Raw genomic sequence first — 24,838 nt, 5'->3', positions numbered from 1 at the left:
AAAAGACGGAACGGACATCATCCAGAACCACAGGAAGGCTGGCTGAGTGGAAATTCTACAACTAGAAGGAAAGAGAAAAGCATACCGAGACTCAGAGGAGGTGCAGTGCAGAAGTAAAATACTGAGGTGTGGAGGTGCATGTGGAGCGGGCTGGCAGCTGAGGGCGCAGTTGTCGTTTTCAATCGGGAGGGAGTCTCAGGCTCTGAGCTCCAGTTCTCAGCGAGTCTCTAGGGACCCAGACTCATATGGGAGAAGCAGGACTGTCTGGCATAGGTCGGAACCCGAGGGCAGCTTTCTCTCCGAGGGGCTTGCAGCGATTACCCGGACACTGAGAAGCAGAGCCTCTGAGGGCAAGTCTGACAGCAGCCATAACTGCTAGCCCCATGGGACCCACCCCGCCCAAGTCCTGCAGGGAGGCTTTTGCTGAATAGCCGCAGGCAAAGGCTAGATTAGCACCTCCCTAGAGATCCAGGAGCCAGGAAGCCCGGAGGTCAGAGTGGGACCATCCAGTTTGCAGCTCCCTGGAAACATAAAGGACACACTCAGGGGGCAAACTCAGTGAGCACCAAAGCCCCACTGAAGCAAGTTTTGCCCTAGAGGAGTGTCTCCAGCACAGAAGTTCTCCCACTGCAGACACAGCTGATTCTCACAGCCAATTGGCCTGGAGGTCAATTCCTCCCAGTGATAACTACAACAATCAAGGCTTAACTACAACAAGACTTTGCACAAAGCCCACAAGGAGGTGCACCAAGAGTGTCCTCCTCAGGTAATTGGGGAGGCTGAACCACTGGGCCCTAGAGGACACTCAGCACAGAAAACCACTTTTTCAACACAAGGAAGCATAAAAAATGCCGAGACAAAGAAACAGGACACAAACGAAAGAAATGGAGGAAAGCAAACTGCTGGATATAGAATTCAAAACCACACTTTTAAGGTCTTTAAAGAACTGTCTAGAAGCTGCCGATAAATATAGTGAGATCCTCAAGAAATCTAGTGAGACCCTCGATGTTATGATAAAGAACCAACTAGAAAGTAAGCATACACTGACTGAAATAAAGAATATTATACAGACTCCCAACAGCAGACCAGAGGAGCACAAGAATCAAGTCAAAGATTTGAAATACGAAGAAGCAAAAAACACCCAACCGGAAAAGCAAAATGAAAAAAAGAATCCAAAAATACGAAGATAGTGTAAGGAGCCTGTGGGATAGCTTCCAGCGTACCAATATCCGAATTATAGGGTGCCAGAAGAAGAGAGAGAGCAAGATATTGAAAACCTATTTGAAGAAATAATGACACAAAACTTCCCCTACCTGGTGAAAGAAATAGACTTCCAAGTCCAGGAAGCGCAGAGAACCCCAAACAAAAGGAATCCAAAGAGGACCACACCGAGACACATCATAATTAAAATGCCAAGAGCAAAAGACAGAGAGAGTATCCTAAAAGCAGCAAGAGAAAGAAAGTCAGTTACCTACAAGGGAATACCCATATGACTGTCAGAAACTGGTTTCTCAACAGAAACTTTGCAGGCCAGAAGGGAGTGGCAAGAAATATTCAAAGTGATGAATAGCAAGAACCTACAACCAAGATTACTTTATCCAGCAAAGCTATCATTCAGAATTGAAGGTCAGACAAAGAGCTTCACAGATAAGAAAAAGCTAAAGGAGTTCATTACCACCAAACCAGTATTATATGAAATGCTGAAAGGTATCCTTTAAGAAGAGGAAGAAGAAAAAGGTAAAGATAATAATTATGAACAGCAAATACACATCTATCAACAAGTGAATCTAAAAATCAAGTGAATAAATAATCTGATGAACAGTATGAACTGGTGATTATAATAGAATCAGGGGCATAGAAAGGGAATGGACTGACTATTCTTGGGGGGGAAAGGGGTGTGGGAGATGCGGGAAGTTATTGGACAATAATCGTGCACCTATGGATGAGGACAGTGGGTGGAGAGTGAGGGTGGAGGGCGGGGTGGGAACTGGGTGGAGGGGAGTTATGGTGGGAAAAAAGAGGAACCAATGTAATAATCTGAACAATAAAGATTTAATTTAAAAACAAAACAAACACACATGAATCTGATATACCAATATTTTTAATTAAGTTTAAAAAGATACAATTACCCAGACTTAAATGAAATCCAAGCACAATATGTACTTTATCTACTAATGTAAAGAATATTCCTTTACATTTTCATTTTTAAATAAAGAACAAATATGAAAAAAAGAAGTATATTTTACACTGCAAACCAATACATACTTCCACTTTATCTATAGTTATATTACATAAAACGGAAACAAGTTATATATATGTGAAAGTTTTACAAAACAGTCCTTATCTTCTCGCCTGCAAAGCATTCTGACATTTTTCATTCTGTTCTATTTTTAAAAGCTGTGCTGCTCACAACCCACTAAATTGATTTCAAAACCTATAATCTGTATTTTTTTTCTTTCAACAGCAAAATGAGGCTCACCATGTACACATATAATGTTATTATTAGTGTGTTCAGATTTCTGATACTGCTGGCTGGTCCAGAGACTTTGAACATTTTTTTCTCTTGACCATTAGACTTCAATTCTTTCAGCTGCATATGAAACAAATGTCTTAGGAAAGCCATTAAAGGGATAACTATCCGGTATTATGCAGCTCTTAGATTATAGTTTTGAAGACCATATAGCAACAGAAAAAAATATTATTTCAAACAAATATTGATCACCTACTACGCATCGGGTACTGTGCTGGGCACTAGGGATAAAGTGCTCAGCAAAATAAACACCGTTTTTTTGGGTAAAATATATTAATCAAATAATCACACAAATGTAGAAAGTATGATCTGTGTGAATAAAGGAGTCCTAATGTAGGCTGAGAGGGCTGGTGAGTAACGGCTTCTTTGAACAGGCATCTAAGAAGAGGCCTGAAGAACAAACAAGCAATAGCCGGGCACAGTGTGGAGGGAAAAGGTCCCAGGCAGAGGAAACTGCCCACAGGCCTGAGGTGGCACAGAACTGGGCAGTTTTGTCTATGGCCATACCACCCTGAACGCGCCCGATCTCCTCTGATCTCGGAAGCTAAGCAGGGTCGGGCCTGGTTAGTACTTGGATGGGAGAACTGGGCAGTTTTGAGGAACCGAAGGAGGCTCCTGGGGTTAGAAAGCTGTGAGCCTAGCAAGGCATGGGATGAGGTGGGAGGCGTACACAGGACCCGGAGGCCAGGTTAAGGATTTGTGATGTATCCAAATGCTCCGGCAGGCTGGGGGAGCATGATCTGGCTTAGGTTGTTTTAAAGATCACCAAGGCTCCTAGAAGACATAAGTAAAATTATGCAGAGTTAAGAGGCTCTAGCTGGAGCCCAGACCAAAGATAAGGGTAGGGATGGAGGGAAGTGGATTACAGATTAGAGATATATACTGAAGTCTGACTCAGCAGGTCTTGGTGATAGATTGGATGTGGATTATGATCGAAAGTTATATTATGATATAAAGAAAAAGAATTAGGTATGATGTATGTGATATAAAGGAAATAATTCTATGTGATAGCTGTGCTGTGAGTATAATTATGTAAAAACTACTAGCATGTATGGACAAGGCCGGGAAGTACAGGAAATGAAAACTTTGATTTGTTGGAACAAGCAGAAGGAATATAGGATAGAAAACACAATATAGGACAAAAGCACAAACACTGAAGTCATAACGGGGCTACCTCCCAGCTATGCCACTATCTCTGTGACACCGGGCAAGCTCTTTTAACCTCGGTAAGCCTCCTTTCTCTAATCTGTAAAATGGGGATCCCGCGTTGGACTGTTAGAAATATTACATGAGATAATACATGTAAAGTGCTTAGCTCTGTGCCTGATACGGTACATTCCCTAAACTGTAAGTATTATTACAATTACTGGCTATAATGGTGGAACTGGGGGGAAACTTCTACTCTTTATGGTGACTGAATTAAGACTGGTATAATGGTATTTATATAGTCAACATTTTATTTTATTTTATTTTTTTAAATATATATATTTTATTGATTTTTTTACAGAGAGGAAGGTAGAGGGACAGAGAGTCAGAAACATCGATGGGAGAGAAACATCTATCAGCTGCCTCCCGCACACCTCCTACTGGGGATGTGCCCGCAACCAAGGTACATGCCCTTGACCGGAATCGAACCTGGGACCTTTCAGTCCGCAGGCCGACGCTCTATCCACTGAGCCAAACCAGTTAGGGCTATAGTCAACATTTTAAAATGTAGAAGTGTTGGTTTGAATATTCTGAAACTGTATGGAACCAGCACACATGCTTTCTGCCAGGTAACCCTTTGCTCACCTGTGTCCAAAGCTCTCCACAGCTTCAGGGCACCTGAGGGTCAAAGAAACAATGGGCGGTCCCTTTAAGATGACACCAGGTCAATAAGGGATCAGCAGCCCCTTCTGTTTCCAATCCAGCCAAGGCCCTGCTCTCAGAGCAGCGGTTCTCAACCTGTGGGTCACGACCCCTGAAAATACATCCTGCCTATCAGATATTTACATGACAATTCATAACAGTAGCAACATTACAGTTATGAAGTAGCAACGAAAATAATTTTATGGTTGGGGGTCACCACAACATGAGGAACTGTATGAAAGGGTCGCGGCGTGAGGAAGGTTGAGAACCGCTGTTAGACAACTATAGAGAGTCTCCTCTGGTCCCTACCATCAAGGGCGTCCCTCAGCCTATCTGTCCCAGATGCCCGGGGATTCTGGGCCTTCAGCCGTCCACTCAGCCGGAACTGAGCACCTATGCTGAGCCAGTCTGCCGCCTCAAACAACCGAATAATCAAAATGTAATGTAACCAGTGCATGAGATACTGACTCTGCCTGGGGAAGGCTTCAAAAAGGGCTATCTCCGCAGGACCATGAGGGAAAAAAGGGAATTTCAATTCTGGCAAATAGACCAGGACTCGCTAAGGCATTGAAGGGCTTGGCTCACATGGGGATGACAGGGCACGTCCCCGGGTGGCTCTGCAGGGTGTGGTGGGCAGTGGCCAGGCAGGAACCAGCGTAAGGGCCTGCACGGAGTGTGGGCCTGATTCTCTGGGGGCCACAGGGAGCCGTGAGGGTTCCAAGCAGGGGGACACTGCCTGATGACACCTCCACTGGGAGAGCTGCAGCGCCGGCCCAGCTCCGAGAACCCAGGGCGGGGAGAGTGAAAATACACGCTCTAACTCCGTCACCTCCCCCTGGAGATTACAATCACCCAGAGTCTCGACAAAATGCCAGTGGCAGGGCCCCACCTCCAGAGAGAATGATTTCACGGGACGGGGTGGTGCCCAGGCCTCGGTAACCCTCTGAACTCCCCAGGCAGTTCCAATGTGCAGCTGAGGGTGAGCAGTCCTGCTCGGAGCCCACAGGCCTAGACACAAGCAGATGTGTGCGGAGCCCGGAGCCCGAGTGTGGGAACAGCAGGAACAAAAAGGCACACACTCTAGCTCGCTGGCTGGGCATTCTGGAGACTTTGGGCTCCAGAGGAGAACTAAGAAACCCCAGGACTTTGTGGGGCCACGGAGGAGCAGTGCCTCCCTATGGGCACAGGGCAGGAGTTCATTCTAAGGCCTGCAGCCCCTCCGAGAGGCATTGGAGTTACATGGAGCCGCGGCAGCAGCGGCAGCAGAACCCTGTTTGTATGTCTGGAGTCGCTGGGCTGGGGCAGATCGGTCACGTGAGGAGAGACCCCGGAGCCATGTCTGGGGCAGACTCATCAAGACTGAGGATGGGGCGCCCCGGGTGCTGCGCCCAGACGACGGCCCGGAGGCTGCCGCTCGGCGCAGGGCGTGGCGCTGCCTCCAAACGTTTGCTGACCGGAGAGCGGCCGCAGCCAGCATGGGCTGCATCCGAGCACCCGCAGTACCGACACCCAGACCGTGTACCCGGGCGCCCGGGCGGGCCGGGCGCCCTGCTCCGTCCGGAGCCCGAAGCCTTGGCCACCACCAGCGGCGCCCTCCCCGCGGACCTCCCCCAGCATCGAGACTCGAAGGTGGAGGTGATTTTCCCCACCCCTCCCCGTGCATCACGTGAGAACTCACCTTGTTCTCATTATCAGCAGAGTCCAACATCTCACGTGCAGTTTGGCCCCATGAGGTTTCTGCGCCCATGCAGATCAACAGGTACTGTTGGCGTTTGTCAGAGAAGATAGCCAGTGTGAAGGGCTCCGTAAGGCGTGTGAAAAAGCAGGGTTTAAGTGCACGGTGGCCCTGGAGGTCCAGGCTGTCCTGACCTGTTTCCTGGCTGCAAATCAGGACATCATCATCATCGACCACAGAACCCCCAGCAGCTGGACGCCCTGACGCTGTGCAGGTCTATTGGAGCAACAAAAGTTTCAGAAAACACAGTTATCGTTGGTGTAGTAGCAGGCGGGATGGAGAAGAGTCTGTGATGTCCCTCATTCGTGCTGGCTTTAGGAGGAGGACGTGGAGAACCCCAGCCTCCTGGCGGCCTGTTATGCAGAGCTGCTGCAGCTGGAGTTTGGAGAGGGGCGGTCACAGCTGAAACTCAGGGCTTGTAATTCAGTATTCACTGCACTGGAGAACAGCCAAGACGCCATTAAAATCACGAGTGAGGACAACTACATACAAGAGTGGCAAGGCGTTCACCACGCCCAAAACGGAGATAATGTACCACAAAATGTGAAGTAATACCTGTCATTGGACAGGGAGGAAAAATTAGACACTATGTGTCCATCATCCGAGGGAACAACGGCCGAGAAGATCACGGAGTCTGTTCATTCTGACCCGCCCACAGTGGCCAGCCAGAGGCGACCCTCCTCCACAGCCCGGATCCACTCCATGACCATGGAGGCGCCCATCACCAAGGTGATCAGTATCATCAGTGCTGCCCAGGAGAACAGCTCCATGCCTGTGACCGAAGCCTTAGACCGCGTCCTGGAAATTCTGAGAACCTCGGGGCTGTCTTCACCACAGTTCGGGGCGAAGGAAGGGGATCCTCACACCAAGGACCTCATTGGGGGCCTGATGTCTGACGGTTTTCGAAGACTATGTGGTAATGAGCATCCGCTCTCAACAAAAAGCTGCATCAAGTTTCGGGCAGCTGACTCACCTCCGAGTCCCTTCACGATATCCCACCGCGGATAGCTGAGGCCATGGAAAACGATGACAACTGGGACTTTAATGTCTTTGAACTGGAGACTGCCACTCAGAAAAGGCCTTTGACTTTTCTTGGTCTCAAAATCTTCGCTCGCTTTGGGGTCTGTGAATTCTTGAAGTGCTCGGAGACGACGCTGCGGCTGTGGCTGCAGACTATGGAAGCCAACTACCACTCCTCCAACCCCTACCCCAACTCCACCGCCGCTGCCCACGTGCTGCACGCCACTGCCTACTTCCTCTGCCAGGAGAGGATCAAGCAAGCGTTAGGCTCAGTGGACAAGGCCGCCGCCCTCATCGCAGCCGCCATCCACGACCTGGACCACCTGGGGAGGACCAATCTCTTCCTGTGCAATGCGGGCAGCCCGCTGGCCGTGCTGTACAACGACTGTGCCGTGTGGGAGAGCCACCACGCGGCCCTGGCCTTCCAGCTGACCGCCAGGGAGGACAAGAGCAACATCTTCAAGAATGTGGAGGGGAATGACTACCGGACGCTGCGCCAGGCCATCATCGACATAGTCTCGGCCACAGAGATGACCAGGCACTTCGAGCACATCAATAAGTTTGTCAACAGCGTCGTCAAGCCCTTGGCAGAGCTGGAGGAAAGCGAGGGGAGTGAGCCAAACCCTGGTGACGTAGACACGATGCTCCGGTCTCCAGAGAACCGGACTCCGATCAAGCGGATGATGATCAAGTGCGCGGAAGCGTCCAACCCCTGCCGGCCCTTGGAGCAGTGCATCGAGTGGGCTGCACGCGTCTCGGAGGAGTATTTTCTCAGACCGAAGAGGAAAGAAGCTGGACTTACCTGCGGCGATGCCAGCTTTTGACCGAAACACCTGCAGCATCCCCCAGTCCCAGATCTCCATTGACTCCTTCGTCACAGACATGCACGCTGCTTGGGACGACTGTGTAGACCTACAGGAGTCACCGCAGCACCTGGACAACAATTTTAAATACTGGAGAGGACTCGATGAAATGAAGCTGCGGGGCGTCCGACCACCTCTGGAACCAAAATAGAGAAGGCTCCTGTCTGAAACTGGACCTCTGAAACTGCTCTACTCACCTGATGTATTTTGCCAGTGATTCTACAAGTTAAAAGAAATTAGGACTGAACACTTTTTCCAAATATTGTCATAGAAACATAGCAAACAGAATATTTACTAAATTGACTTTTAAAAACCAATCTGTTTTTTATCTTCACACTTTCAATAAATGTAGTACCAAAAAAAAAAAAAAAAAAAAGACTGAGGATGGGCCCTAGCGCGCCAGTCTGCAGACTGAAGGGTCTCAGGTTCAATTCCCAGTCAGGGCACATGCCCAGGTGGCAGGCTGGATCCCCAGTGTGGGGCATGCAGGAGGCAGCCGATCAATAAGTCTCTATCATCATTGATGTTTCTATTTCTCTCTTTCCCTTCCTCTCTGAAGTCAACAAAAATATATATTTTTTTTAAAAGCTGAGGTTGAGTTAGAAAATGGTGAAGTCCCGTGTGGCACTGAGGCTTCCAACTGGAGACGCTGACCAGATGATGACGCTTCTTAAGGACATATGGAACCCCAAGGGAGAGGAATAGCAGCAAATCAGAGGAGAGTGAGGAGTGTCAGTGTTGGACACGTTGAGATGCAGGAGTCTGAGGAACAAAGGAGAGGAGATGTCCAGTAGGCAGTTGCATGTGGCAGGTAGAGAGCTTAGAGGGGGGACCTGGGAGCCATCAGCCAGACAGTCTCTGAGCCCTGGATGCGCATGTGGAAGGGCAGAGGTGGGGCTGAGGAGGGCAGAGAGGGACTCATGGGGGAGCAGAGGAAGCCTGTGAGGATGAGAGTGGTCATTAGCCCCCGGGGGCCATCCGGCTCTAGATGTGAATCAACCCCCTTTTGGCTTATTTAGCCGAGTCATGCATCTTCTTCGTCTTTTTTGTTGTTGTTGTTAATCCTCATCCGAGGATATTTTTCCATTGATCTTTTAGAGAGAATGGAAGAGAGAGGGAAAGAGAGAGAAACATCGATGTGGGAGAAACACATCGATAGGTTGCCTCTTGCACACACCCCAACCAGGGCCCAGGCCAGGGAGGAACCTGCAACCGAGGTACGTGCCCTTGATTTGAATCGAACCCGGACCCTTTGGTCTGCAGGCTGACGCTCTACCCCAGTGGTTCTCAACCTTCTGGCCCTTAAATACAGTTCCTCATGTTGTGACCCAACATAAAATTATTTTCGTTGTTACTTTATAACTGTAATGTTGCTACTGTTATGAATCTGATATGCAGGATGGTCTTAGGCGACCCCTGTGAAAGGGTCATTCAACCACCAAAGGGGTCTCGACCCACAGGTTGAGAACCGCTGCTCAATCCACTGAGCCAAACCAGCTAGGGCCATACATCTTGTTAAAAAGAAGAAATAACTCTTCACCAGAAAATTAAGAGCAAAACAAAAACAAACAAAAAGCAAATCACACAAAAGAGAAACAAGTGGGTTTTCAATTCATTTCATTGTGGCAAATATTTACTGAACGCCTACTACGTGCCAGACCAGCCCCAGATGGCTCGGCTGGCATGGTTAGCTCATCAGACACACAGCCCCACTCCTACTCTCTTCCCCAGCCCCATCTGGGAGGCCACAGTGGCTCTGGTTCCCAGCATCTTTGCCTCCAATAAAGCTCAGCTCATACACCAGTTGTTCTGAGTGAAGTCCCCCTGGCAAAGCTGGGGTCCTCCTGGCAGGTAACACCTTCTCTGAAAGCCACCTGTCTCACATCAGCTGCCCAGCGGGTTCGGGGCTGCCTGTTGCTCAAAGCCCTTGCCTATGCTGCTCTAAGACCCACCTCCGGGTCCCTCTCAGCTCCTGCTGAGACAGAGCAGAGATGCAGGACCCGGCAGCTGGCCACCTTTCCTGGCCATTTCTAACCATCTCCAACAGCTCGCTCCCCGGGGGCCTCCAGGACTTGCCTTCTGTAACTTCAGAGTTACAATACCGGAAAATCACTTTGAATCAAGACAGTATTTCTCTACTCACTCAAAGCAAGAGGCCTTACCCACCCAGGGGGACTTCCCCTGTCACCAGTTTCTTTGCGATCCCTCATCTGCATTCCCCCAGCAAACACTTGCTACCCAGTGGTAGTGTGAGGCCTGCCTCTTTAGAAGACTCTTTCCCTTAGAAAATTTGCTTTCTATTGCGCCATCTCTTTCATTTGCATAACTTTCCAAACTACCAATTCTTTTTTTTTAATCCTCACCCGAGATATTTTTCCATTAATTTTTTAGAGTGGAAGAAAGAGGGAAAGACAGAGAGAAATACCAATGTGAGAGAAGCAAATCGTTTGGTTGTCTCCTGCACACACCCCAACCCAGGGCCAGGGCTGGGGAGGAGCCTGCAACAGAGGCACGTGCCCTTGACCGCAATCAAACCCGGGACCCTTCGGTCCAAAGGCCGACGCTCTATCCACTGAGCCAAACCAGCCAGAGCCAACCTACCAATTTTTTATCTCTAGCACAAAAGCTGTGCAGGTATTTGGCTTTACTCTAGTATCCATGTGCTTCTTAAAATGTGCTGGTCTGTCACTTTGTAAATGTCTTCCTCAGTTGGGTTTTGGGTGTACTGTCTCCTGAACAAGCTGTTTTTTCCCTATTTGTGGAAGCCTATACATAACACAAAATTTACCATTTTAATCATTTTTACGTGTACAGCTCAGTGGAATGAAGTACATTCACACTGTTGTACAACCACCACCATCATCCATCTCCAGAACTGCCTTGTTATCTGAAATGTGAACAAGTTATTCAATGCCCTGGAAGTAGGGACATGTTCAGTTTACTTTTCATTCCTTATTCTGCACATAAATACCCTTGACCATTAGAGCAGGGGTTTAACATAAAAGACATCAACCAACGGCCCATCAAACTGCCTCTTCGAAAATTACTTCTAGCCCTAACCGGTTTGGCTCAGTGGATACAGCACTGGCCCTCGGACTGAAGAGTCCTGGGTTCGATTCCGGTCAAGGGCACGTACCTCGGTTGTAGGCTCGATCGCCGGCCCTGGTTGGGGCGCATGCGGGAGGCAACCAATTGATGTGTCTGTCCCACATCAATGTTTCTCTCGCTCTGTCTCTCCTCCTCCTTTCCACTCTCTCTTAATTTTTGGGTGAGGATTAACAAAAAAATAAATAAATAAAATTACTTCTAGCTGGGGCCCAACATCTGGCTATGACCTAGCATTGGCTAGAGGGGCTAGGAGTCCAGAGCCCTGAAGAAGATGAGGACGGGAGAAACCAAGATGGCGGCATAGGTAAACACCGGAAATTGCTGCCTCCAACAACAACTTCAAAAATACAATGAAAAGACAAAACGGACATCATCCAGAACCACAGGAAGGCTGGCTGAGTGGAAATTCTACAACTAGAAGGTAAGAGAAAAACACTGAGACTCAGAGGAGGTGCGGAGGCTCGAGTGCACGGAAAGGGGTGGGCACCTGAGGATGCGGCTGTCTTTTTGAATCAGGAGGGAGGCACAAGCTCCCGACTGCTCTGAACTCCAGTTCCAGGAAGTCTCTGGGGACCTAGACTCATACAGGGAGAAACTGGACTGTCTGGCAGCAGGCAGAACTCGGAACTTGAGGGTGGCTTTCTCTCAGAGGTGCTTGCAGCAATTACCGGGGGACACTGAGACTCGGGGCCCCTTAAGGCAGGGCTGAGGATCAGCCATAGCTGCTTGCTCTGCCTTGTTGATTCCCTGAGACCCCGCCCCACCCAGGCTGGGCAGAGGCTTTTGCATATGAATGCCCTGGCCCTTTGCAATCTGAAAACTACCTAACAAATTGCAGCTGGGCCAGACAGACCCAGAACTTTCAAGAGAAGGCCCAAGGCTCCACAGCAGCTTGCATTGCTTCACAGCTGGGCCTCATCTGGGCACCTCCAAACCCCAAACAAGGAAGGGGAATCTGCAGATCTCTCCATAGCTCCTGCTGGGTAGCCTCAGGCAGAGGCTAAATTAGCACCTCCTTAGATCCAAGAGCCAGTGTACCCAGGGGTCAGAGTGGGACCATCCAGATTACAACTCCTCAGATCCATAAGGGACACACTCAGGGGGCAGACTCAGTGAGCACCAAAGCCCCACTGAAACAAGTCTTGCCCCAGAAGGGTGTCTTCAGCACAGAAGTTCTCCCACTGCAGACACAGCTGATCCTCACAGCCAATTGGCCTGGAGGTCAATTCCTCCCAGTGATAACTACAACAATCAAGGCTTAACTACAATAAGACTGTGCACACAGCCCACAAAGGGGTGCACCTCAGGTAATTGGGGAGGCTGAGCCACTGGGCCCTATAGGACACCTAGCACACAAAACCACTCTACCAACACAGGGAAGCATAAAAAATGCGGAGACAAAGAACAGGTCACAAATGACAGAAATGGAGGAAAGCAAACTACTGGATATAGAGTTCAAAACCACGGTCATAAGGTTTTTCAAGAATTTTCTGGAAACCGCCAATAAATTTAGTGAGACCCTGGAGGATATGAAAAAAGACCAACTAGAAATTAAGCATACACTGACTGAAATAAAGAATAATATACAGAGATCCAACAGCAGATAAGAGGATCCCAAGAATCAAGTCAAAGATTTGAAATACGAAGAAACAAAAAATACCCAACCGGAAAAGCAAAAAGAAAAAAAATCCAAAAATATGAAGATAGTATAAGGAGCCTCTGGGACAACTTCAAATGTACCAACATCAGAATTATAGGGGTGCCAGAAGAAGAGAGAGAGATATTCAAAACCTATTTGAAGAAATAATGACAGAAAACTTCCCCTACCTGGTGAAAGAAATAGACTTACAAGTCCAGGAAGCGCAGAGAACCCCAAACAAAAGGAATCCAAAGAGGACCACACCAAGACACATCATAATTAAAATGCCAAGAGCAAAAGACAAAGAGAGAATCTTAAAAGCAGCAAGAGAAAAAAAGTCAGTTACCTACAAGGGAGTACCCATACGACTGTCAGCTGATTTCTCAACAGAAACTTTGCAGGCCAGAAGGGAGTGGCAAGAAATATTCAAAGTGATGAATAGCAAGAACCTACAACCAAGATTACTTTATCCAGCAAAGCTATCATTCAGAATTGAAGGTCAGATAAAGAGCTTCACTGATAAGAAAAAGCTAAAGGAGTTCATCACCACCAAGCCCGAATTATATGAAATGCTGAAAGGTATTCTTTAAGAAGAGGAAGAAGAAAAAGGTAAAGATAATAATTATGAACAGCAAATACACATCTATCAACAAGTGAATCTAAAAATCAAGTGAATAAAAAATCTGATGAACAGAGTAAACTGGTGAATATAATAGAACCAGGGGCATGGAAAGGGACTGTACTGACAATTCTTGGGGGGAAAGGGGTGTGGGGGTGCAGGAAGAGATTGGACAAAAATTGTACACCTATGGATGAGGACAGTGGGAGGGGTTAAGGGCAGAGGGTGGGGTGGGAACTGGGTGGAGGGGAGTAATGGGGGGAGAATAAGAGGAACAACTGTAATAATCTGAACAATAAAAATTAAAAAAAAAAAAAGAAGATGAGGACGAGGCCCTTGCTGTCCCTTCTGAGACAACATGGGACTCTCACAGAGCTCAAGCTGGACCAGAAAAAAAAAAGCTGACGGGAAACAAAGGCCCTTGTAGGAGTGGACTGAGCCCACTACTGCCGTGTAAGATCCCAGCTCAACTAGAGCAGTGTTTGCCCAAACTTGCCTCACCCTACAGACCATGCAGTGCATTCATTACACAGAAGACTGCCTCAGTCCTTCCGGGGTGGGCATGGGAAGCTGTGTATGCAGTAAGAGCTGGTTGTGATGCTGACCTATGAAAGGCAGGTTTGGCCTGGGCGGCGTGGCTCAGTGGTTGAGCGTTGACCTATGATCCAGGAGGTCACGGTTCGATTCCTGGTCAGAGCACATGCCTGGGTTGTGAGCTCAATCCCCAGTGTGGGATGTGCAGGAGGCAGCCCATCAATGATTCTCTCTCATTATTGGTGTTCCTCCCTCCCTCTCCTTTCCTCTCTGAAATCAGTAAAAATATATTTTCGAGAGGAAGGGAGGGAGAGAAGGAAGGAAGGAGGGAGGGAGGGAGGAGCAAATTTGGGGAAAAGAGAACTAGAGTGTTCCATCAACAGGTGGAGCCAGCCCAGCCACCCAGGGCTGCGCAGGTAAAGGCTCCAGCCAGCCTTACTTCCCGCTCCCGGGAGCTAGTCACCACTGGGCGGCCTTCCCAAACACAAGCCCCGGTGGGCCTGCTGCCCCTGCACACGTGGCCCTCCCTCCTCCAACATCCCCCACGCAGGGCTATATACAGCCTCTTACTTTGGCCTTTACCGCCGAAGGCCTCGGATGATCCCAAGTTCTGGCAGCCCTGGCCCCCGGCTTGGCTGCCCACAGCTGAGGGATGACAATGAGATGTGGTCCTAATTTAGAACACACGAGCCAGGTGTTCAAGGGCCAGGTATTAATTCGGGAATGACTCTAGATAGCTGGTGACATCATTTTCTGCCTTTAGACCCAGCTGGGTCATTGTTGGGAGGTAAGCTGGGAAGTGAATACCCACCAAAGCTGAGGTCAGTGTTTACAGAGGGAGACACTGGATACCAACTCTCCCCTGGAGCTGAAATTTCACCTTGGGGCCCTGCTGATACCAGCCAGCCCGACGGAGCCCGGAGATGCCTCCATGTTCAGGTTGCTCCCGTCGGCCCTCACGCCTTCACACAGCCCAACTCTAACACGACTGCCCCCACTTCACAGCCACCCCGGCGGACAATGGGGCAGAGAGGGTTACGGCAAAACAGGCTAGACATTCAGTGTCTTCCTTTTTTAAAATTTTTAAAAATATATTTTTATTCATTTCAGAGAAGAAAGGAGAGGGAGGGAAAGATAGAAACATCAATAATGAGAGAGAATCATTGATTGGCTGCCTCCTGCACACCCCACACTGGGGATGGAGCCCACAGCCTGCCACCCAGGCATGTGCCCTGACCAGGAATCAAACCCTAATCTCCTGGTGAATAGGTAGACTTTCAACCACTGAGCCATGCTGGTCAGGCCAGTGCCTTCCTTTTAATAAAGCCAGTAAGTTTTTGTTTTAATTAAAATGCAACTTCTGAAACAGCTCCAGAGAGTTTACATAAAGCAGTGTTCCCATGGGATGACAACAGGTGTTATGCTGAAGGGAAAGGTTCCCACGCCCCACAGGGCTAAACAAAATGAAACAGGTTTCTTTACTACTTTTCACAGAACCCCTAATGTATCCGTGCAGACTTAAGAAACTCCAGTAAGTGAATTCAATTTACTCCATTTTCTAAATTAAATGAATTTATTGGCAATGACGCCTGGAGTAGTTTTCCAGAGGACACACTTGGGAAATGCTGAAATAAAGGGTGCTCTTACCCAGACCAGCTTACATATGAGGACTAAGGAGCTGAGGCCTGGCCAGTGTGGCTCAGTTGGTTGAGCGTCATCCTGTGCACCAAAAAGGTCGCCGGTCCGATTCCCAGTCAGGGCACACGCCCGGGTTTCAGGCTCGATCCCCAGTAGGGAGTAGAGCAGTGGTTCTCAACCTTGGAAAATCTTTGGGGCTTAGCCAGGTGTCACTGGCAAAAGTCAGAGCAAATTGCTGCTCTCTTCCACCTTCCCTTCTACAAAACAACTGACCATGTCATCTGTCTCCTCTCTTACTTCTTTCCTGGTTATTAAAGAAAGGGATCCTCACTGGGGGAAGTTTGGACAGTGTGCAGAGAAGCAGAAATTATCCATAGCTGTTCATAAGCATTTTCAACAGCTGCTTAAAACTGCATCGCATTGATACACTACAACTTACTAAATCACCTCTCCATTCACTTTTGCATTTTAGGAACCAAACTCACAACAGACTTCATTTTCAGGAGACAAGGAAACATCTACGTGCAGAGACAGGTGAGACAGCTGGAGCCAGACGTGTATATTTGAAAATTATCTCTATCAAACTATAACGGTATTACTGAATGATCTTAGGGAGGGTGCAGGGATAGGAAGGGAAGAATAATAGCTGACAGCTAAGACTACGGCCTTCCAACAATTGCTAGATAATAAATATAAGAATAAAACCCCTACCAATCGAATAGAGGAACATTCATTTCAATAGAATAGAACCTCTGTATCCTCGGTAACTACACAGAAGGTGCCTGCCAAACACGTGCAACAGGTGTGTTTTGCATTGAACTGAACAGGCAGCAGGATGAAAAGGGACCTGGGACGTCTGGAGGGGACAAAGGAGGATTCGCACACAGATCATATCGGGGTCTACACCCAGTCAGGGCCGAACACCGTAACTGAGGGGCAGAGGCTCCGGCATACAGGTGGTAGGAAGTGGAAGCTATACCCACAGATTCAATTCGCATGAAGAGCACAAAGAATGGGAGAGGTCCAGAGTAGAGCGCTGGGCACACTGACCACAGTGAGAAGTGTCATGGCAGCCAAGAGTCTGCAGCAAGGCCCTTGAACCTCAGGCCAGAAACACGGGCCTGAGGCAGGGGGAGGACAGAGCTGACAGCAGGGCCTGGGGACCTTCAGGAGTGTCTAGATTAGCAGGGGATTCCCCCCCCCCCATTTTTAAACATTTTTTATTGCTGATAGTATTAAAGGCATCTCCCATTCCCACCCCCCTTTCCTCCCCACCTCCCAAACCCGACCCCCACCCCCAGGTCTTCACAACCCTATTGCCTGTGTCATGGGCTATGCAGAGCTATATATATAAAAGCCTAAGCAACCATTACGACCTAATGACCGGAACAACCAGAAATAGCTATGATGCACACTGACCCAGACCTTGCTGCTGGGGCTCTGACAGCCCTGAATCTGGTTCACCCGCACCCTGGACCCAGACAGGAGGAAGGAGGGAGCCCGATTCCTCGCGGAATCAGCCATTGGTTAGTGTGCTGCTGGGCCAACCTCCCACAATCCCTCTCCCTGGCTGGCCGGTCTCCCATATCGGCCCTGATCGCCAGCCAGGCCGAGGGACCCCACCCGTGCACGAACTCGTGCACCAGGTCTCTAGTAAGTAAATAAGTTCTCTGGTTTCTCTCTTCTCAGCCCCCCAACCGCACATCAAGGTATGTCAGTCTGCCCATGCCTCCTCAACAGGGGATTTGAGGGGACACATGGGAAGGGGAGGCGTGTTTGGGGCCTGAGAAGCAGTCCCTATTATCAAGAACCTTGTCACCAGGGATCTGACAAATGGACAGGACTCTTCCTTCACTAACAATATAATTTTCCCCAAAAATGGACCTACTCATGCCCCTCACACTACCACCAAGGCTAAATTGGACTCCAATGACTCACACGTCTTTTTATGTCTTCAGTTCCGATCCTCGCTTCCCATACAATTCGGTAAATGATAGAGCTGTTTGTTGTTCCTTGTACTGAAGAATCTATTTTAGGGAAGGGCAGTGGACAGTCATAGCTGTGTGTGTGCTATTATTACCTGTGGCATAGTGGGGTCCTTTTCAGTGTTCATTTCACATATAAAGGAAAAGAGGAAACACAAAACAAAGGAGAGTGACATCTTGCTAGGTAAATCCTCTGAGATGAATTTTCTTTATAAATTATGAAGTCAGCTGTGTGTTTGGGGAAGGGGATCAAACAAATGGCCACTTCATAAATCTTGCCACGCAGTGTTTGCATGGATCCTGTGAGTTAAAAACAACATCTGAGCCCAGCCGGCGTGGCTCTGTGATTGAGGGTCGACCTATGAACCAGGAGGTCACGGTTAGATTCCCGGTCAGGGCACATGCCTGGGTTGCAGGCTCGAACCCCAGTATGGGGTGTGCAGGAGGAAGCTAATCGATGACTCTCGTCATTGATGTTTCTCTCTCTCTCCCCCTCTCCATTCCTCTCTGGAAACAATAAAAATATATTTAAAACAAAACAAAAACAACAACATTTGACTACGCTAACCTGTGGGGTGAAACATCTCCAGCTCCCATTTGACCAAAGATCTTATCCCTGGCAAAATGCAATTCAGTTTGGCCAATATTTCTCAGGCACCAACTGTGCTCAAGGGGATGCAGAGGTAGAGAGCCACAGTCCATGACCACTGTAGCATCTGGATACCCAGACACCAGAAAAGAGGCACCTGGATCACTGATGAGAAAGGAAGCTGTATTTTTGGTTGTAGATGAATAAACTGGCATCTGGTTCACTTGGTTGCAGACCCAATCCTTAGTAATGAGCAGGAATCTCTTGATTCCTGAGAGTTTTCATAGAGCATGGGCTCTGGGTCATGTCGTGGGTGCAGGTAATTAAAATCATGTTGGTAAGGTAAAGGAAGCTCATGCCACAACGTTCTACAGGCCACCAGGGCACAGATCTTGTTTCTGACACTGGTGACTTCTGTCCTTCCTCTCAAGAATTCTGAGGTGGAGAGACAGACAGACAGACACACACACAGAGATGAACAGAGGCTGTTGGGAAGGCAGAGCCACTAATGGCATCATTTTTGTACTTTGACAACCTTTTCAAATCCATTTGAGTAACTGTCGTACTGCGGGCTCCTGGGCTGGAGGGCTGGCCAGTCTAACCCCGACATTTATTTTTTTTCCCTTCCCTTCCCTTCCACCTCCCCTCTTCCCTTCTCTCTTCCCCCTTCCCTTCCCTTCTGCCTTCCCTTCAGCCTTCCCTTTTGCCTTCCCTTCCCTTTTGCCTTGGCTTCCCTTTTGCCTTCCCTTCCCTTTTCCCTTCCCTTCCCCCTTCCCTTCCTTTCCCTTTTCCCTCACCTTCCCCCTTCCTTTCCCATTTCCATTCCCTTTTCTTCCCTGTTCCCTTCGCTTTTCCCTTCCCTTCCCCCTGGCCTTTCCTTTTCCCTTGCTTTTGCCTTCCCTTCCCCCTTCCCATCCTCTTTCCCTTCCATTCCCTTCCCTTTCCCCTTCCCTCTTCCCTTCCCTTCTGCTTTCCACTCCCTTTGGCCTTCCCTTCCCTTCCCTTCCCTTCCCTTTTTTCTTCCCTTCCCTTTCCCTTCTCTTTTGCCTTCCCATCCTGTTTCCCTTCCCTTCCCCTTGGCCTTCCCTTTGCCTTCACCTTCCCCCTTCCCATCCCTTTTCCCTCACCTCCCCCCTTCCGTTCCTTTCCCCGTTCCCTTCGCTTTTCCCTTCCCTTCTCCCCGGCCTTCCCTTTTCCCTTGCTTTTGCCTTCCCTTCCCCCTTCCCATACCCTTTCCCTTCCCTTCCCTTTTCCCTTTCCACTTCCCTTTTCTCTTACCCCTTCCCTTTCCTCCCCTTCCCCCTTCCCTTCCTCCTGCCTTCCCTTCTGTGTTACCTTCCCTTCTGCCTTCAGTTCCCTTTTGCCTTCCCTTCCCTTTTCCCTTCTCTTTTGCCTTCCCTTCCCTTTTCCGTTCCTTTCCCCCCTTCCCTTCACTTCCCCATTCCCTTCCCTTCCCTCTGGCCTTCCCTCTTCCCCTCCATTTTCCCTTCCCTTCCCCCTTCCCTTCCCCTTTCCCTTCCCTTCCCTTCCCTTCCCCCTTCCCATCCCTTTTCCCTCACCTCCCCCCTTCCGTTCCCTTTTCCGTTCCCTTCCCTTCCCCCTGGCCTTCCCTTTTCCCTTGCTTTTGCTTTCCCTTCCCCTTTCCCTTCCCTTCCCTCCTCCCTTCCCTTCCTCCTTCCCTTTGCCCTTCCCTTCCCCCTTCCCTTTTCCCTTTCCCCTTACCTTCCCTTTTCTCTTCCCCCTTCCCTTCCCTCCTGCCTTCCCTTCTGCGTTCCCATCCATTTTGACTTCCCTTTGCCTTCCCTTCCCCATTCTCTTCACCCTTCCCATCCCCTTTCCCTCCCCTTTAGCCTCCCCTCTTGCCTTCCCTTCCCTTTTGCCTTCCCTTCTCTTTTCCCTTTTCTTACCTTTTCCCTTCCCTTCCCCCACCCTTTTTTCTTCCCTTCCCTTTTGCCTTCCCTTTCCCCTTGCCTTCCCTTCTCCCTTCCCTTCTGCTTTCCGTTCCCTTTGGCCTTCCCTTCCCTTTTCCCTTCCTTTTGCCCCCGCCCCTTCCCTTTGGCCTTCCCTTTTGCCATCCCTTCCCTTTTGCCTTCCCTTCCCTTCCCCCTTCCCTTCCCTTTTCCATCCCCCTTCCCTTCCCTTTTCTCTTACCCCTGCCCTTTTCCCTTCCCTTCTCCCTTTCCTTCCCTTTTCCTTTCCTTCTGCCTTCCCTTCCCTTTTCCCTTCTCTTTTGCCTTCCCTTCCATTTCCCTCTCCTTCCCTCCTCTCTTCCCTTTTCCTTCCCCTTCCCCCTTCCCTTCCTTTCCCTTCCCTTCCCCATTCCCTTCATTTTTCCCTTCTCTTCCCCCTGGCCTTCCCTTTTCCCTTGCTTTTGCTTTCCCTTCCCTTTTCCCTTCCCTTCCTCCTTCCCTTCGCCCTTACCTTCCCTTTTCTCTTCCCCCTTCCCTTCCCTCCTGCATTCCCTTCTTCATTCCCATCCATTTTGACTTCCCTTTTCCTTCCCTTCCCCATTCTCTTCACCCTTCCCATCCCCTTTCGCTTCCCTTCCCCCTTCCCTTTCCCTCCCCTTTAGCCTCCCCTTTTGCCTTCCCTTCCCCCACCCTTTTTTCTTCCCTTCCCTTTTGCCTTTCCTTTCCCCTTCCCTCTTCCCTTCCCTTCTGCTTTCCATTCCCTTTGGCCTTCCCTTTTGCCTTCCCTTCTCTTTTCCCTTTTCTTACCTTTTCCCTTCCCTTCCCCCACCCTTTTTTCTTCCCTTCCCTTTTGCCTTCCCTTCCCTTCTGCTTTCCCTTCCCTTTTGCCTTCCCTTCCCTTTTCCCTTTCCTTCCCTTTTGCCTTCCCTTCCCTTTTCCCTTTCCTTCCCTTTTGCCTTCCCTTCCCTTTTCCCTTTCCTTCCCTTTTGCCTTCCCTTCCCTTTTCCCTTTCCTTCCCTTTTGCCTTCCCTTCCCTTTGCCTTACCCTTTGCCCCCGCCCCTTCCCTTTGGCCTTCCTTTTCCTTTTGCCTTCCTTTCCCTCTTTCCTTCGCTTCCCTTTTCCCTTCCCTTCCCTCTTTCCTCCCCTTTTCCCTTCCTTTTGCCTTTCCTTTCCTTTATGCCTTCCTTTCCCTTCGCCCTTCCCTTTCCATTTCCCTTCCCTTTTCCCTCACCTTCCTCCCTCTTCCCTTTTCTGTTCACTTCCCCCTTCCCTTCCCTTTTGCCATCCCTTCCCTTTTCTCTTCCCTTCGCCCTTCCCTTTCCGTTACCCTTCCCCCTTCCCTTCCCTTTTCCCTCACCTTCGCCCTTCTCTTCCCTTTTCTTTTCACTTCCCCCTTCCCTTCCCTTTTGCCTTCCATTCCCTTTCCCCTTCCCTTCCCCCTTCCCTTCCCTTTTGCCTTCCATTCCCTTTCCCCTTCCCTTCCCCCTTCCCTTCCCTTTTCCCTTCCCTTTTGAGTTCCCTTCCCTTTGGCCTTCTCTTCTTTTTTCCCTTCCCTTTTCCCCTCCCTTTTCCCTTCCCTTCCTTTTTGCTTTCCTTCCCCTTTCCCTTCCCTTTTGCCATCCCTTTCCTTTTGCCTTCCCTTCCCATTTCCCTTCCCTTTTGCCTTCTCGTTTCCCTTCCATTTGGCCTCCCTTCCACTTTCCCGTCCCTTTTCCCTTCCCTTTTTCCTTCCCTTCCCTTTTGCCTGCCCTTTTACCCTTCCCTTCCTTTTTGCCTTCTCATCCCTTTGCCTTCCCTTTTGCCGTCCCTTCCCTTTTCCCTTCCCTTTCTTCTTCTTTTTTTATTCCCTTTTGCCTTCCCTCCCTTTTCCTTCCCTTTTTCCTTCCCTTCCCTTTTCTACTCCCTTTGCCTTCCCTTTTGCCTTCCCTTCCCTTTTCCCTTCATTTTTTCCTTCCCTTGCCTTTCCCCCTCCCTTTTCCCTTTTCCTTCCCTTTTGCTTTCCTTTCCCTTTTTCATTTCCTTCCCTTTTTCCTTCCCTTCCCATTTCCCTTCCCTTTTGCTTTCACTTCACTTTTGCCTTCCCTTTTGACTTTTCTTCCCTTTTGCCTTCTCTTTTCCCTTCCCTTTTGCCATCCCTTACCTTTTTCCTTCCCTTTTGCCTTCCCTTCCCTTTTCCCCTCCCTTTTGCCATCCCTTCCCTTTTCCCTTCATTATTTCCTTCCCTTCCCTTTCCCCTCCCTTTTCCCTTCCCTTCCTTTTTGCGTTCCTTTCCCTTTTCCCTTTTGCCATCCCTTCCCATTTCCTTTCCCTTTTGACTTTCCTTCCCTTTTGCCTTCTCTTTCCCCTTCCATTTGGCCTCCCTTCCACTTTCCTTCCCTTTTCCTTCCCATCCCATTTCCCTTCCCTTTTGCCTTCCCTTCCTTTTTTCCTTCCCTTCCCTTTTGCCCTCCCCTTTTTCCTTCCCGTCCCTTTTTCCTTCCCATCTCTTCCCTTCCCTTTTGCCTCCCATTTTCCCTTCTTTTATTCTCTTTTCCTTCCCTTTTTCGTTCCCTTCCCTTTCCCCCTCCCTTTTGCCTTCCCTTTCCTTTTTGCTTCCCTTTTGCCTTCCCTTCCTTTTCGCCTTCTCATCCCTTTTCCTTTCCCTTTTCCCTTCCCTTCCCCTTTCCCTTCCCTTTTGCCTCCCCTCCCATTTTCCTTCCCTTTTCCCATCTCTTCCCCTTTCCCTTCCCTTTTGCCTCCCCTTTTTCCTTTTTTCCTTCCCTTTTGCCTTCCCTTCCTTTTTACCTTCCCATCCCTTTTGCCTTCCCTTTTGCTTTACCTTTTCCCTTCCCTTTTGCCTTCCCATCCCTCTTCCCTTCCCTTTCTTCTTCTTTTTTATTCCCTTTTGCCTTCCCTTCCCCTTTTCCTTCCCTTCCCTTTTCTGCTCCCTTTGCCTTCCCTTTTGCCATCCCTTCCCTTTTCCCTTCATTTTTTCCTTCCCTTGCCTTTCCCCCTCCCTTTTCCCTTTCCTTCCCTTTTGCTTTAGTTTCCCGTTTTCATTCCCTTCCCTTTTTCCTTCCCTTCCCATTTCCCTTCTCTTTTGCCTTCACTTCACTTTTGCCTTCCCTTTCGACTTTTCTTCCCTTTTGCCTTCTCTTTTCCCTTCCCTTTTGCCATCCCATCCCTTTTTCCTTCCCTTTTGCCTTCCCTCACTTTTCCCTTCCCTTTTTCCTTCCCTTCGTTTTCCTTCCCTTCCTTTTTTCCTTCCCTTCCCTTTTGCCCTCCCTTCCCTTTTTCCTTCCCGTCCCCTTTTCCTTCCCATCTCTTCCCTTCCCTTTTGCCTCCCATTTTCCCTTCTTTTTTTATTCTCTTTTCCTTCCCTTTTTCGTTCCCTTCCCTTTTCCCCTCCCTTTTGCCTTCCCTTTCCTTTTTGCTTCCCTTTTGCCTTCCCTTCCTTTTCGCCTTCTCATCCCTTTTCCTTTCCCTTTTCCCTTCCCTTCCCCTTTCCCTTCCCTCCCTTTTTCCTTCCCTTTTTCCTTCCCTTCATTTTCCTTCCCTTCCCTTTTCCCTTCTCTTTTGCCTCCCCTCCCATTTTCCTTCCCTTTTCCTGTCTCTTCCCCTTTCCCTTCCCTTTTGCCTCCCCTTCCTTTTTACCTTCCCATCCTTTTTGCCTTCCCTTCCCTTTTCCCTTCCCTTCCCGTTTCCCTTCCCTTTTGCCTTCCCATCCCTCTTCCCTTCCCTTTCTTCTTCTTTTTTATTCCCTTTTGCCTTCCCGTTCCTTTTTCCTTCCCTTTTGCCTTCCCTTCCTTTTTACCTTCCCATCCCTTTTCCTTTCCCTTTTGCCTTCCCTTCCCTTCCCCTTTTCCTTCCCTTCCCTTTTCTGCTCCCTTTGCCTTCCCTTTTGCCATCCCTTCCCTTTTCCCTTCATTATTTCCTTCCCCTCCCTTTCTCCTCCCTTTTCCCTTCCCTTCCTTTTTGCGTTCCTTTCCCTTTCCCCTTACCTTTTGCCATCCCTTCCCATTTCCTTTCCCTTTTGACTTTCCTTCCTTTTGCCTTCTCTTTCCCCTTCCATTTGGCCTCCCTTCCACTTTCCCTTCCCGTTTTCCTTCCCCTTTCCTTCCCTTTTGCCTCCCCTTTTTCCTTTTTGCCTTCCCTTCCTTTTTACCTTCCCATCCCATTTCCCTTCCCTTTTGCCTTCCCTCCCTTTTTCCTTCCCTTCCTTTTCCTTCCCTTCCCTTTTGCCCTCCTTTCCCTTTTGCCTTCCCCTCCCTTTTTCCTTCCCGTCCCTTTTTCCTTCCCATCTCTCTTCCCTTCCCTTTTGCCTCCCCCTTTTCCTTCTTTCTTTATTCCCTTTTGCCTTCCCTCCCTTTTTCCTTCCCTTTTGCCTCCTGTTTTCCTTCTCTTTTTTATTCCCTTTTACCTTCCCTTTCCTTCCCATTTGCCTTCCCTTCCTTTTTACCTTCCCTTCCCTTTTCCGCTCCCTTTTGCCTTCCCTTCCCTTTTTCCTTCCCTTTTGCTTCCCCTTTCCCTTCCCTTTTGCCTTCCAATCCCTCTTCCCTTCCCTTTCTTCTTCTTTTTTATTCCCTTTTGCCTTCCCGTTCCTTTTTCCTTCCCTTTTGCCTTCCCTTCCTTTTTACCTTCCCATCCCTTTTCCTTTCCCTTTTGCCTTCCCTTCCCTTCCCCTTTTCCTTCCCTTCCCTTTTCCGCTCCCTTTGCCTTCCCTTTTGCCATCCCTTCCCTTTTCCCTTCATGTTTTCCTTCCCTTCCCTTTTCCCTTTCCTTCCTTTTTGTGTTCCTTTCCCCTTTCCCTTCTCCTTTCCCTTCCCTTTTGACTTGCCTT

At 49.1% G+C, this 24,838-nt stretch overlaps 2 protein-coding genes and 1 long non-coding RNA gene across 3 annotated transcripts in view; 1 reads left to right on the top strand and 2 right to left on the bottom strand.

Annotated features, from left to right (window-relative positions):
- The window catches only part of PDE8A (phosphodiesterase 8A), a 412,152-nt gene extending 403,780 nt beyond the window's left edge, over positions 1 to 8,372 (top strand). The window contains exon 23 of the mRNA XM_059678007.1: positions 8,128 to 8,372. Coding sequence (XP_059533990.1) covers positions 8,128 to 8,178 — 51 coding nt within the window. The 3' untranslated portion in view covers positions 8,179 to 8,372. The remainder of the gene's footprint in view (positions 1 to 8,127) is intronic.
- The window catches only part of HOMER2 (homer scaffold protein 2), a 117,975-nt gene that overhangs the window by 72,821 nt on the left and 20,316 nt on the right, over positions 1 to 24,838 (bottom strand). The gene's annotated exons all lie outside the window — the stretch shown is intronic.
- LOC132222814 (uncharacterized) lies at positions 2,084 to 7,327 on the bottom strand. Its single transcript, XR_009450305.1, has 3 exons — positions 6,057 to 7,327; positions 4,322 to 4,354; positions 2,084 to 3,304 (listed from the first exon to the last, which is right to left on the bottom strand). It is a non-coding gene; the product is annotated as an uncharacterized LOC132222814 (long non-coding RNA).

Source organism: Myotis daubentonii, chromosome 21, assembly GCF_963259705.1.
Source record: "Myotis daubentonii chromosome 21, mMyoDau2.1, whole genome shotgun sequence".
NCBI classification, from domain to species: Eukaryota; Metazoa; Chordata; class Mammalia; order Chiroptera; family Vespertilionidae; genus Myotis; species Myotis daubentonii.
Note: the sequence above shows the minus strand (reverse complement) of the source record. Positions and strands in the feature narration are given on the sequence as shown.